Here is a 15,083-nt window from a genome sequence, read left to right as displayed (position 1 = left end):
CTGTGAGGAACATCTATTGCCACAACTGCTTCCTCTTCCGTTCGGAGAAAAACCGCTCGGTGTGCCCCGGGAGCCTGGCACACCCAGCCCAGCCCGTGGGCTCCTTGCACCATCACTTGTTAGCCTCCTACACAGGGTTCCTGGTAACGAGCCCCTGGTCTTTGCTGGCATGGATTGACCCTGGGCAGCAACAGAGAGCCCGAAACCCACCAGGTCTCAGGATTTCACAGGCTGACACAGTGGCAAAACACCTGTGCTGGCCATGGCAGTGAGACACAGGGCCTGCCAAGCCAGTGGGGTGATGCCCTCAGTCCAGCAGACAGGCATGGCCCAGGCTCAGCTTTGCCAGCACAGCCTAACCTCCCTCCCTCCCAACAGACCCCGTGGGCTGATGCACACACACTCCTCGTCGCGGTGCCCCGAGCGCTCCCCAAGCCCAGCCAAGCCCTAATCAGAACAAGATCCACTCACACTCCAATTACTCAGAGACCGCAGCTTTGGCAGCACTTCGAGTAGCAATTACCCCGTGCTCCAGGAAACCACAAGAGCAAAGAGGAATTAAGATTTAATTTCTCTGAAGTCCACAAGAGCTCGATTAGCATCAGACATCAGCGCTGCTCCTAAACACCAGGCAGCTGCTCTGGCTGCTGGGATGGTGAGTTGTCTTTGGCTTGAAGGAGGACAAGCTCTTTTCCTCCTGCCCCGTGGCTGACAGGGTTTGGGGGTTGCCAAAGCTGAGCTGTGCAGGCTGGAAGAGCAGTGAGGGATAACAGCACAAGAGCTGTGTGAGCCTCAGCATCCTCCCCACAGCATCCCAGAGAGCCCAGCAGGCAACAAACCTCCTGGGACAGCAAGTTCAAGTTTTGTGGCTTTGCTTAATTTTACATTTTGGGATCCCCAGTGAACAAGTCTGTGCCAGAAAAAGCAACTCCAAAAACATCTGAAACTATCAGTTTGGTTCTGATGATTCTCACAGTAAGAGAATTCCAGATGGGCTTAGGAAAAAAAAAAAAAAGGCACTGCTGAAGCACCTTGAGTGCTGTGCCCAGTTCTGGGCCCCTCAGTGCATTGAGGGGCTGGAGAGTACCCAGAGAAGGGAATGGAGCTGGGGAAGGGTCTGGAGATTAAGTCCTATGAGGAGCAATTGTTGGGGCTCAGCCTGGAGAAAAGGAGGCTCAGGGTCCCCAACTCCCAGCCAGGAGGTTATGGGAAGGTGAGGCCTCTTCTCCCAGATTACAAGTCACAGGACAGGAGGAAACATCCTCAAGCTGTTCAGGTTGGACATCAGGAGAAATTTCTTCATGGGGAAGGTTGTCAGGCCTTGGAACAGGCTGCTCAGGGCAGTGGTAGAGTCACCATCCCTGGAGTGTTCAAGAAATGACTGGACATGGTACTTAGTGCTCTGGTCTAGTTGACAATGGGTCACAGGTTGGGCTCGATAATCCTGGAGGTCTTTTCCAACTCAAATGACCCTCTGAAAAAGCTCCTTGCTGTGCCCACGGGCACGGGGCAGTGGGCAGTGGTGGTGCCTCGTCCCGTCCCACGTTGGGAAGCACTAGGTGGCATCAGCACTGCACACTCTGCTCAGCCAGAAACATCTTCTCCCTGCAGACTTGTCCGAGCCCTGAGCTGGGGACAATCACGGGAACCTGGCAGGGACAGGAGAGGAGTGCAGGGAGGGCTCATCTCCATCCCCCGGGGAGAGACAGCATCACATCCCAGAGATGCAGCTCTCGATGCTTCGGGCACAAGGAATCCTGGTGCCATCACATCAGACTGCTGAGAACACCCAGGGGCACCTGGACCACCAGGCAGAAGAGTCCACTGGCCACACACAACTGTCAGATCTGGGTTTTTTTGTGTCTTTTTTTTTTTTTCTTAGCACCATTAATTTTGCACCTGAACATTTGGCTTATTCCAAGGTCTGAATCTGATGTTTTCTCTGTGGCAAAGCAGCCCCCAGTGCTGCACAGACAGCAGACACAAACTGAAGTTATTCTTGGATAATTTATTCAGAAATTTAATAGAAACAGTTAATTGTTCAATACTCTGACACACAGCAAGAGCTTTTTCCTTAATAGTCAAAGGTATTTCTGTACATGTCACTGCTTGGCTCTTCGATATGAAAACACTGAAAAAAAACAAATCAAGGGTGGAAAGTTTTCTTTTTTTTCTTCCTTCTTTAACAAAGCCTCATGGCACATTTGATCCTTTGTTTCAGATCAGAGGTATCTGCAGTGCTAGTTGTATTCTGGAACCTTAGATATGCAGAGGGAAAAGTAGAAGCAGCAAGAATAAACTGGGAAAAAAAGAATAAACCCCCAAGATTTCACAGAACAGAATCTAACATGTAACCGAAACTGTGGTCTAAGTGCAAGCAGAGAGTGTTTGCCTTGGGCTGTGCTTGGTGAAGCTCATGTCCAGTTCCCCCACCCATGTGGGTCCTCAAACACAAATCAAAGTTTTGATACTCCAAGAGTAAAATCATTCCCCAAACAAAGCAAAAGGTAATGCTTTTCCTGCTTCAACAACCCTCTGCATTTCCAGGTTTAGATGTGTCCTTTCTAAAATCCCCCATCAGTTTTCATGGGACTCTGTTATGGGAAAAACCCTTGGAAGAGGAGATGGGGGAAGTGGGAGAGTCTGGATTAACAGAGCTTTGGTACTGAGTCCAGCTCAGAGCTCACAGGTAATTAGTCCTGAGCTCCAGTTTTACTGGTGCTACTGGGACTCACCAGGGCTGGGGCTCAGTGAAGTGTGTCTGTGCCCACACTTCACCTCTACTGATAGTTCCTCTTCAGCCAGGACTATCCCAGGTCCTCCTGCCCACCAGTCCCTGCTCCCACAGGACCTTTTGGGCTGAGAAAAGCAACTAAAACCCCCAGTTGGAACACTGGACTGGGAACAGAATCACTACTGGAAACAGTATCACCACCAGGAAGAGCATTTCTGGCTGATTGCAAATCAGTTGGCAAAAAAAAAAAAAAAAATACCACCAGCACAGGAGTTAATACTACCTTTATTATACAATATTTAAAAAGTCCTTTCTCTCCCTGTCCCCTTACAACTTGCATTGTGCTGCAGTGACTTTGCCCAGACTGCAGCAAGTGCTTCCTCCCGAGAAGGACAAGCAAATTCATTTTTAAAAAGAAAGACACATTTAATGACAGCAGATTTGCTAAAAAATGGGAACTTCAGAATTGCTTTTCAACAGTCAGGTTCCTCCAAAAGTCAGTTGGATGATCAGCTTCACTCTCGTGATGCTCATCCAGAGGCTGAACACATCAAGGCCTTACACCGACACAAACAGAATCCAAGCAGAGGCAACACAGAGCCAAGCAGAAGGGAATAAAAAGGCCAAACTCCATGAAGTTCATACAAATACCAAACTCATCTTAGTCTGAAATTCATGATATGACTATTTCTTGATTCCAATCCATCCAAGAGCTCCTTGCCCTGGAGCACACGCGCAGGATGCTCCGAGGGGCAGCGACTCTCCCGGAGGGGCTGAGGGTCCTGGCAGCTCCAGGGGTGGCTGGGACACAGCCAGAGGATCACAGGCTTCATCTGCAGTTCCTTGCTCCCTCCAGGCTCTGAACCGATCTCACAGGGATCACGGGAGCACCTAGCACAGCCTTGAGAGGAAGGTTTTATGGCACAAAGATAACTTCACTTTCTGACTTGTCCAACAAGGTTCCAGTCGTGGTAGCAGAATTCACTGCTGGCAGCGAAGGGCCTGGGATACTTCAGGGTCCACCTTCGTGTCACAGCGACGTCAAGAGGGAAGTCCACACTCTCCCTCCCCTAAATCAGAGGCTCAGCACCCTTCTTGCTCCTGTTGTTTCCTATTTGCACAGTCAGCTCAGTAACACAAGAAACACTTGTCCAACAAGGTTCCAGTCGTGGTAGCAGAATTCACTGCTGGCAGCGAAGGGCCTGGGATACTTCAGGGTCCACCTTCGTGTCACAGCGACGTCAAGAGGGAAGTCCACACTCTCCCTCCCCTAAATCAGAGGCTCAGCACCCTTCTTGCTCCTGTTGTTTCCTATTTGCACAGTCAGCTCAGTAACACAAGAAACAACTTTGAGATTTGGTTTTGGTTTTTTTTTCCAAAGAGATACCAACACTATATGCAACACACTAAAATTAAGCAAAGTGTCCCATCACTATAATACAAATTCATGAGGAAAGAGAGAAACCACCCATCAATTAAGAATATCCTTCAGCAACCCAAAAGCAGCTTCTTCCACACCCACAGAGCTGCTGTACCATCACGGCTGCAGCGTGGTCTAGTTCCCATCACCTTTCCCAACCCAGTGCTGGCACAGAGTTTATGTTTGAGCTCTTCTATTTTACAACACAATAGAGTATTTACAAGCAGCCAAGACAGACACGTTCCTAACCCAGCAGCCAAGCTCTGCAGCACTGCACTGGCCTGCGAGAGAAGTTCCAGATTGGCAAGAGCTGTTTGGGAAGTGGCAATTGAGTCTGATATGGAAACCTTCCTGAGAAACCTCTCCAGCCTCACACTTCAGACATTCGCTCAGGGAGAGTTCAGTAGAGCACAGAAAAGCTGTTTCTTGTTCCTCCCGATTGAGCAGAGTGAAGTTCTGGCTATGAGCTGGTACCAGACTGTGCTCAGGAGGCTCCAGCTGCTCCTGGACAGGCTGCAGAGTCTGTCCTGCTGCCCTGAACTGTGAGCAGGGTGTTCTCTGCCCACAAAGGGCAGGAGTCAACCCTCCAACAGGTACAACACAAGGAAAGAAAGAGCTTCCCACCTCCTCCAGCCACCCCACCTGCTCTGCTGCACCAGCACTCGGCAACTCCTGAGCAGCAGCAGCAGTGAGTGTTGTGTTTCTGCCCTCTGGGGAGTTCTGAGCCCAGTGGAGACGTGGCCAGAGCAAAAAGCAGCAGCTCCCCCTGAGGAGGGCTCAGCACAGCATCCCTGCCTGGGCAGGGGTCCTTGCAGCACCTCACAAAGAAAGTTCCATCTAGCACATGCAGTCTCAACTTGATTTGGAATGGTGAGATCCGAGCGAGGGATTTGGGCATCCCCAGGGTGAGGATCTTCCAGCCATAGAGACCAAAGTGTCAGCCACAGGCTGAGCAAGGATCTTCCAGCAGTGAGGGCTGGGCCTTGCAGGTGATGTTTGCTTAGTCTTCCTGATTCTCCAGCTGAGTGTGATCTCTAACAGCCACAAGAGGCAACCACTAGTGTTATTTGTTTGTGAGAAGGGGAGACAATACCCTCAGCACTGGCCCCACATTCCTCCCCTCACCCCCAGCACCAGGCAGGAAGGACAACCAGAGGAATCTTCACACACAGTACTGGGTACAAACAACTGCTCCATTCGGTGCAGAGTGAAGATGACACTATGAGCCATGGGAATGGACTGTCTGTCCATGGAGCAACACACACTCCTGGTTCAGTGATCCGAGTGTGGCAAACCACGTGTTCTCACAGGGCCAACCAGTATCAACTGCATGAAGAGCCAGAGCCAATACAAGGTTCCAGTGTTCCTTCAGAGAAAAGATGATCCATTCCCACAGTTAGGATCACTGCCATGGGGAATGTTACCAAAGCAAGGATGTGCCAGGAAAGGTTTCTTTCAGGAGGACCTGGATCACCTGGGCACAGTGAGAAGGGCAGAGACCAAGACACCTCAACCCAACCCTGACACAAAGGGCTGGGCCCAGTCCCTGCTCCACACTGGCACATGCTGCTCCGGGTGGGAACAGCTTCTCCTTTCAGGTCATGATTTCATGAGTCCAAACATTTCAATGGCTCTTTTGTTCTTTTGTTGTCGTTGCTGTTTAAATCACAACAGAACTAAGAGGATGAGATCACATCCCAGTTTGAAAATGGGTCCACTGGTCACTGCTGCTCAGATCAGTGACCGAGGGTGATGAGCCAATTCTCCTTCCCATTCCCATTGTGAATGGTCCCTGGTATTGGAATCAGTTGATACTGATTTTCCCTGATCCACAATAGGTCCAGACCAGAATATTTCAACAGGTTTAGAGGTGCTAAGTATTAAAAATATCCTTAAGAAACACTGAGGTAGACTGCACCAGAACAGGACAAAAAAAAATCCCACCACATCCACCTGCCAAGATGTTACGGATACAAATTTACGTGTTCTGTGTGTTTACGAAAACAAATCGTTGCTTTTTTTTTTTTACAGTGTTTTATATATTAAAATAAATAAAAAAATTCTACTAAGAAAAACTTCTCTTCCTTAGAAAAGTGTGAGAATATGTCTTCTTTCCTGCAGTGTAGTATAGAGCTGCTAAACAGTTACGACTTTGTAAAGCAGAAGAAATGTAAACGAGGCCGTTTGAAATCCAAGGGGCTCACCCACACCTGGACTGTTTTCCACCCCAGTTTATGAGCAACCTGTACCCTCCACCTGGTCTGCACTGACCAGTCTCCAGCAGCACAAGGGCCCAACAGCTCCTGGGGGTGCCCAGAGGCCGTGGGTACCCTCAGGGCTGTGCCCAGCAGTGTGGGCTCCTCTCCCTGCCCGGGCTGGAATCACCAGCCATGCACCAGCTCAGCATCCCTGCTCTCCCCGAGCCAGGGAACCTCTTTTTCTCCTGGCAGAGAGCACAAATGGGCTCTTGGACACCTCTGTGAGGACTGAGCATCTCTGCCCCCTTCCAAACCACCTCCTGTATGACCTCAGCCTGCAACTCCCATCTCTTCACCTCCTGCTCCCTCCCTCAGCACTATGACACGTCTGGGTTCACGAGGATTTTCTACCACCACATACTAATCAGCTCTGCCTCTGAGGCAAACAGCAGCACAACAAAGCACAGTCCAGAAGGCGAAAGCTCCCGCCGAGCCGGAACGCCGCGGCCTGGGAATGCTGCAGGGCACGGTGTGGGGATCTCCAGCCACAGGCAGCACGAGGAGCAAAGCACAGTCACCTTCAGCTTCTGCTGCACCTGCAGAGCCCTGAGCCTCGTGCTCCCCTGCAGATCAGCGTTGGTGTCTCCTCGGTTTGGCTCGTGCTCGTCCTCTCTCACCAGCTGCGTCTGCGGCACAGACGGCACAGCACGGGACGTGGGGCACAGGAGGAGCAGCACTCAGGGCTGGGATGTTCTGGTGTCCCTCAGCTCCCAACACTCAGGTTGGGGCTCGACTGGAGCCAGCTGAGTGTGTTGTGTAACTCCTGAAACTAGCACAAAGCCTTGTCGAGTCTGAACTGAACCTGTGCTTCGTCGCTCCTCTGAGGCTGAGTTCACTCTGAAATCTTTGGACCACTTTAAGACCAAACAATCCCCCAAACTCTCCTGTCCCCGAAAGGATCATCAACAGTCAATAACTTATATGAAGTTAAAATTTAAACTAAAGACATCTTTAAATATGTTACAACAAACAATATATATACTCAAAGCTGTCAGGACAGAAAACTCCGTGTCTCAGGTCTGGGGATTCCTACTTCGTTTGGTCTTAAAAGTACCCACAAATCTCAGATTTCTGCTCCTTTGGCTCCCAGCACATTTTCCTCATTTGTTAATGAGAGAAAACCTCCTCCCGAGAGTCCTCAGTATAAAAATAATCTGTTTAGGATTCAGTCCCTCCAGGGAAACGGGGAAAAAAAAAGATAAGTACACACTTCCAAGAAGAGGAAAGCTCCTGTGAGAACATATAAAACTTATGTACAAAACCAGAAGTGTCTATTTTGCTATAGGTCACACCCCACATGGATATACTGCACACACACACCCCCACACACACCCACACACACACCCCCCTGGGATTTAACCCCTTGAAAAAGTAGGAAAGCAGCAGCTATTGGTCAATCTGAGGATCTGGCGCATCCGACTGATGTGTTGAATCCTTCAGCTGTAGTGGAGAGTCTGCCTTAAAGCCTGGAATTCTACTGGAAAGGCTTTTGCCCTGCAGAAGGTTTGCTCTGTGCTGTGGGGCTGGAGCTCAGAGCCAGCGAGTTTCGCGGCGTCCGTTGGCAAACGTTGATGCTTCTCCTGCAGTTGAACTCACACGGTCGCTTCCTGTTGTGAAACCATGGTTACAGAAGGGACAGCAGCCATGGAAACCTCTTCCATTTATGTTCACAGATAAGTCCACTGACAACCAGTCAACTTGGCAAAAAAACAAAACAAAACAAAAAAAAAAAACCAATAAAAATTAATCATAACATGATTAAAAATCTGAAGAGTTTGTAGATGTGTGTCATACACTGTGGCAGCAATAACAAGAGTCCTGAGATTTGTGGAAGGGGGAGGGGGAAAGCAGACACAACCCTTGGGCTGAACAGGAAGTGTTAGGAAGGACTTGACCTGGGCATGGAGAGAATCCGCCCGTTTTTCTTGCCACCGTTCATGTGAGTGTAAGGTATGTGCTCCTCATAGTTCCCCTTGAGGGCCATGGAGGGTCCATTGTCCCTGCCCAGAGCTTTGTCCCTCTGGGAGTACGAGGAGGGGTCGAGGGGAATGCTCTCCATGTTCTCAAAGTCCATCTCGTACTCCTCTGTCTCCAGAGGTTTGTTCTCCTCGCTGTGGAAGAACGAGACCTCGTGGAAACTTGGGTGCAGGTCCTCCTTCAGCATCTCGATCACCTCGATGAAGGTGGGACGCATCTTCGGGTTGTACTGCCAGCACATCTGCATCAGGCTGTGCCTGGAGCAGGAGAAACCAGAGTCAGGGGCAGAGGAGACAATTCCATGCACCCACCATGGCTGGTGTCCATGGCAGATCACCCACCACCCACGAGACACCCCGAGCTGTTTGTTCTCTTTCAAGAGGGAAGTCCACACTCTCCCTCCCCTAAATCAGAGGCTCAGCACCCTTCTTGCTCCTGTTGTTTCCTATTTGCACAGTCAGCTCAGTAACACAAGAAACAACTTTGAGATTTTTTGTGGTTTTTTTCCAAAGAGATACCAACACTATATGCAACACACTAAAATTAAGCGTGGAAGCATCAGTGTTTGCCAACGGACGCCGCGAAACTCGCTGGCTCTGAGCTCCAGCCCCACATCTGCCTGTGGATCCTGACACTCCTCTATTTCTATCTAGATCAAAAATTCCTCCCAATTCCTTCAATTGTTCTGTCCTTGGCTTCCGAAGGAAACAGGGCTGTGCTCCTCAGGCTCCTCTCACAGCCAGGTCATCGCTTCTTCACCAGTTCCATTTTAATTTGAGCTCAGCCTGAGAGATAACCAAACTCCTAAACCTTCAAGGAAAACTTGGGAGGAGGACAGAGGTCCTGTAAACATCCCACCCAAAAGAAAGGCTGCAGCAAGAGGTCACATGTTATCAGACACCATGGAGAAAGAACTCACAAATACAAATAGAGTTTCAAACTGGAGTTTGTAACTGGCCATAAGACAAATGTCCAGCACAGCAAGCTTTTTTTTCCATAAGGATACTCACAAAACATGTTTATTTTATGACTCTGGAAGTGCTGTTTTGGCCAGAAGCAGCTGGGGGAAGAGGTTACCAGAACCAGCAAGTCACCATCTGTGCTCCCTTTTCCAGCCAGGGCTCCTTCCCCTCTGCACTGCTCCAGTGTGACTCCTCACACTGCTCTGCCCCAGTGCTTCAGCTCAGCTTAAACACTCACTAAGAGGATTCTTCCAAGCCCTCTGAGAGCAGCAGTTTAGGGAGCACCTGGTCCAAAGCAGACCCAAGGATGCAGGAACCTCAGACAGCAAAGGTCATGAGCAGCTGCAGAGAACAACCCACAGCCCCAGCACAGGGAATGTCTTGCTGCAGCCTGTGACCTCTGCCAGGACTTTCTCATTGCCTCCCTCAGTGCTCTCTCTTCCCACCCTGCAGACAGCCTGGCCCTGTCCTGGCCATGGGGCAATGAGAAATGGAATGGTCTCAAACAGGATAAACAGCTCTTGGCTCAGCACAGGATTCTCCTGCTTCTCCTCCCTCATTAGCCACAAAATGGATTTGTGAAAATTGGTGGTGAAAAGCTGTTGTAATTCTCCAGAGTATTTATGTGGCATAGAGGGATGAATCACAGAAAAGCTCAGCAGGCCTTGGAACAAGGAGAAGCTGCTCTCTGGCCTCTGTAGCCACATGGATGAGGAGGTGGCCAAGCTCTGCCCCATGGCATGAGCCAACTGCCACCCACTAGCCTGGAGTGCCAGAAAAACCTTTTGTTTGGGCCACTGACACAAAGCTTACTTGGATTTTACACTTCCCCTGTGCTTTGTACTTTCTTCTTTTGAATCTGCACTCACACTGCAGGACCCTGGTTGGTTTAATTTCCCTTCTAGTGAAACAGGGTGGCTCAGGTCATGGAATCATGGAATGATTTGGGTTGGGAGGGACCTTAGAGATCATCTCATCCCACCCCCTGCCATGGGCTGGGACACCTTCCACTAGCCCAGGTTGCTCCAAGCCCCATCCAACCTGGCCTGGAACACTCCCAGGGATGGAGCAGCCACAGCTTCTCTGGGAAAGCCTCACCACCCTCTTGAACAGGTTTCCCAGTGAAGATGTGGATCTATAATCCCTGGATCACCAAGGATGTGCTGGTGGGATTTCTGTGGGAGATGCCTCACTAAAGTCTGTTTTGCTCCTCCCTAGCCAAGGAGGGGTTAAGAGGTCAGGCTATCTTTGTTGGCCACACTAGAGCCAAAGAGTGATTGTCCCTGCTCTCTACTCACAGCCTCTCGGGGCAGCTGTCTGGCTGATCCAGGTATCCTCCATCCATGACAAACTTCAGCACCTGCTCGTTGGAGAGCCCCTGGTAGGGCTGCTCTGCCAAACTGCTAATTTCCCAAAGGACAACACCAAACGACCTAGGAAAGAGAGAAGACTCCTGGTGAGAACAAAACACCCCAGAGCTCCCCAAAGGGACAGAATGATTCTGGAGAACACACCCTTCAAAAGAACACGACTATATTTTTACCGAGAGGGTTTCAAAACAACAGCTTTGTTTTGTCTGTGCTCTGAACAAGTCAGTTGAAACGATGGGTGTGAGAAGAGGGAGCTGTTCCTGAGCTGGGATCCAGCTGGGACTGCAGAGCATAACTCACCAGACATCAGAATAGGTGGTGAAGACACCATCCTTCAGGGACTCGGGGGCCATCCAGCGCACGGGCAGCAGCCCTTTGCCTCCCTTGCGGTAGTAATCCGTCTCGTAGATATCTCTGGTCATGCCAAAATCTGAGAAAAGCAATTGGCATGGGTTAAACTTCTCTCCTTCCATCCTGCCTTTCCTGTGCAGCGTCTCCAGATGGATGTTCTCTCCCCCTGATGCTTCTCACACACCCAGTCACCCCCCAGGGCCCAGTCCAGTCATCTCTCACCTCCTGACCAATGTTCCAAACATTTCCCTTTTCCCTGCATTTCTTCTACAGAGCCAAGGCAGAAACTCCAGAGCTAAATTGTTTGCTGACAGCTTCTATTCTAAACACCATTTTAGTCATCCTCTGTAAGGAAAATAGAGCTCCCTTTGCCTGAAATCATAGACTCCTAGGATTTTAGGGGTTGGGATGGAGCTTAGAGATCATCCAGCCCCAACCCCCTGCCCTGGGCAGGGACACCTCCCACCAGAGCAGGTTGCTCAAGGTTTTATCCACCCTGAAATGAACATTGCCAGGGTTGGGGCAGCCACAGCCTCCCTGGGCAACCTGTGCCAGTGTCTCACCACCCTCACAGGGAAAACTTTTGCCTAATATCTAACCCAGCCTTCCCCTCCTTCTGTTTGAACCCGTTGCTCCTTGTCCTATCACTGCAGTTCCTAACAAACAGTCCCTCTCCAGCTCCCACTGCCTTGGCTTGAACTCCAGAGAGCTCTGAAAAACCACCACACTGTGAGGTTTGGGCTTATTTTTATATGTTATATTTACTTATTTCTGAGAGGGTTTGGGTTAAAAACTGGTTCTTGTGGAAGATAAATGACCCAGTGACAGGATTACACTGGGTTTGTTGTACCAAACACCTTCTTTGGCACTGCAGCAACGACGAGTGAGACAACCCCAGGCAGCTTAGGCTGGAAAGGCAATGAACTATTTGAGTAGAGAAGGTGAGAAAAGCTGCTCTGGTTCTACAGGAGATGTTTTTCTTACTCAAGTCCAGGAAAGAAAGAGAAGTGCTGCAATTCTAAAGGCAACCAGTGACAATCACCTGTGTTTGACACGTTGGTCTTGGGCTTCATCTATTTCCCTTTACAACAAAAAGGATGCACAGAACCATCTTCTGGTCACAGAATCAGACAATGGCCTGGGTTGGAAGGCACCTTAAAGATCATCTGTAGTCACCACTACCTACCTCCAATTTTTACAGTGAAGTCTTCTGCGACCATACAGTTCCGAGCCGCGAGATCCCTGTGAACGAACTTCTTGGCGTTCAGGTAGGCCATTCCGTCCGCGATCTCCGCGGCCATCTGGATCATCTCCCTCAGCGTCGGCGGTGGGCGACCAGGGTTATTCTACAACACACAAAGCTCAGAATCCCAGAATGGTTTGGGATGGAAAAACCTTAAAGCACATCTCGTTCCACCCCTGCCATGGGCAGGGACACCTTCCACCAGCCCACGTTGCTCCAAGCCCTGTCCAACCTGGCCTGGAACACTCCCAGGGATGGAGCAGCCACAGCTGCTCTGGGAAACCTGTGCCAATGCCTCAGCATCCTCACAAAATCAAAGTCATCCTGCTGCACAACAGGCTCCCTCTCTCCTGTCTTACCTCAGCATCAGGTCTCAAAGAGCGAAGGTAACTTTTCAGATCCCCATGTGCCATCAGCTCCATGACCACCAGAGTAGGTTGTCCCTTCGAGACCACCCCAAGGAGTCGAACCTGGAAATTAAGTGAGAAATTCCTTCCAAGTTGTGTCCCAAAACACTGGGCAAAGTCAACATCCCATGAAATGCAGCTGAGAACAGCCCCACAAAGCCTGGTCAGGCTGAGAGGTTTAGAAGGAGCAGAATGGAACGACGCGGGTGGATGGGTTTCTGGGACCGATCCCAGCTCTGCTGGACCAGCTGTCTCTGCAGACAGGCTGCCTTGGTGAGCTGAGCCAGGCTCTGAAGCACTGCAGAGCACCCAGCACTGCTTACCACATGATGGCAGCTGAAGCCTTTCATCACGGAGGCCTCGTTGAGGAACTCGATGCGCTCGCGCAGACTCGCCGACTCGTTAACCGTCTTCACGGCCACGCGCGTCTCGGGCTCTCCCTTCACGATGTCCTTGGCGATCCCCTCGTACACCATCCCGAAGGAGCCCTGGCCCAGCTCCCTCAGGAGAGTGATCTTGTCCCGTGGAACCTCCCACTCGTCGGGGACGTACACTGCGGAGCAGAGGGAACAGTTGGGAATTGAGCAAGTGTCTTTGGAGAAGTGTTTCTCTAGCAGTTTTGATTAGAGCATCACCAAATCAATCAGGTTGGAAAAGACCTCTGAGATCATCATGCCCAACCTCCATGTCAACTAGACCATGGTGCTAAGTACCATGTCCAGTCTTTCCTTACACACCTCCAGGGCTGCTGCCACAGGATAGTGTGCTCTATAATCCATCAAAATGAACATGATCTACAAATAATGTCCCATATTTGACATAAATGCTTTAAGGAAGCCTATCAAGGATCCCTAGAGTTGCTTCTGTTACTAAAATGAGGAGCAGTAGCCACAGGTTTCAGCTTGGGCAGTCCAGATGGGACAGCAGGCAAAACTTCTTTACAGAGAAGCTACTGCAGGACAGGAACGAGTCAGTAATGGTGGGTGATGTCCTTTTCAACTTTCTAGACTCAGCTCCATGAAGCCACAGCTGGCCTGTCCTAGCATTGGTGAAAGTCCTGCTTTGAGTGGGAGGCTGGACCAAAGACCTCCACGGGTCCCTTCTAACCACCATTTCTGTGATTATTTTGATGGAAAATTCTGTCCCAGGAAAGATGTGTTCCCAGATAGTGTGAGGATAAATTGGAAACGAGACCAGAAAACTCCATAGCAACAATTGTCATCTCATCCTGGACTGACTACACAAGAAACAATCCCTGCAGGAAGCCCTGGTTGCTCTCACCATCGCTGGCGCTGATGTACTCAGGGTTGGAGGATGCATACAGAGGTCCAGTTGGTCCTTCAGTTTGTCTGGAAGAGACACAGATTCTTCAGCACATTTTGCTTTGATTCACTCGAGGTGGAGGCAGTTTGAAGTCCCCAAGCATTCAGCCAACACAACCTGTCCCCATTCCCAAAGGTACAACAGATTTCCTACACTAAATTTATGTTGCAATTGTTATGGAAAGCAGAAAATAAAAACAAACTGACTCCCAACAAAACCTTTGGATATCAGTTTTGGTTGTTCTGGTGAAAACAAGGTAAAATTGCACTCACCTCTTTTTCACGAGCACATAAGCAGCTCCAATAATTCCAGCAATGATTATGGCAAAAATAATGGGAACGATTATAACAGCAATATTAGGCTGAGCATTCACTAAGAGAGAAAGAGAGAGTTGGGATTATTACAGAGCTCCAAAATCCAAGTTTTTTCCTCAATATAATCTCCCCCCTTGAATAAACTGGAACAAGCATGAAACTAGAGGCAACTTCAGCTACAGAACATGAGGCTGCTCAGAATAAACTCATGGAGACAAGCCACATTTTTCCAAGCCATTTCAGATCCTTGAAAGCAGCTGTATTGGTAAATACTTAATGACTCCCTACGCTTCTCTGTGCACTGCTTGCTAAACCTCATCCTGCAGACACAGCCCCAGTGCCTGTCAGGAGCTAAGTGTTGAAAAGGAAGGGAACTCACAGTAATCAGCCACGAAGAAGTAGGTGGGCTCAGTCCAGGAGCCGTTCCCAGCCAGGGAGGTGGCACGGATCCGCACGCTGTAGTTCCCAGGCTGCAGCCCCCGGAGCTTGCAGCCCTGCTCGCTCGCAAAGTGCTTGCGGGACACGCAGTAGTGAGCTTCCTGCAGGGACAAGCTGTGTCTCACTGCTCTGCAGCACCCTAACAGCTCCCAGACAGCACCCACAGCTCCCAGACAGCACCCACAGCTCCCAGACAGCACCCACAGCTCCCCAATGGCTCCCTGGGATTCCTCTGCAGCACCCACAGCTCCCTAACGGCACCCACAGATCCCTGGGATTCCCCTCC

The 15,083-nt window shown here is 50.1% G+C and overlaps 1 protein-coding gene across 1 annotated transcript; it reads right to left on the bottom strand.

The window, feature by feature from the left end:
• Positions 1-7,970: 7,970 nt before the first annotated feature.
• On the bottom strand, positions 7,971-14,898 carry LOC103809521 (insulin receptor-like; the record flags this gene model as incomplete). Its single annotated transcript, XM_009082363.1, has 9 exons — positions 7,971-8,646; positions 10,650-10,784; positions 11,022-11,151; positions 12,259-12,418; positions 12,675-12,785; positions 13,046-13,275; positions 14,004-14,071; positions 14,318-14,417; positions 14,739-14,898. Coding segments are annotated over 9 exons (1,449 nt in total), but the record flags the coding sequence as incomplete, so codon positions are not given.
• Positions 14,899-15,083: the final 185 nt, after the last annotated feature.

Source organism: Acanthisitta chloris, unplaced genomic scaffold (assembly GCF_000695815.1).
Source record: "Acanthisitta chloris isolate BGI_N310 unplaced genomic scaffold, ASM69581v1 scaffold29080, whole genome shotgun sequence".
In the NCBI taxonomy this organism is placed as follows: domain Eukaryota; kingdom Metazoa; phylum Chordata; class Aves; order Passeriformes; family Acanthisittidae; genus Acanthisitta; species Acanthisitta chloris.
The sequence above is the reverse complement of the archived record's forward strand: the minus strand, read 5'-3'. Positions and strand labels throughout refer to the sequence as shown.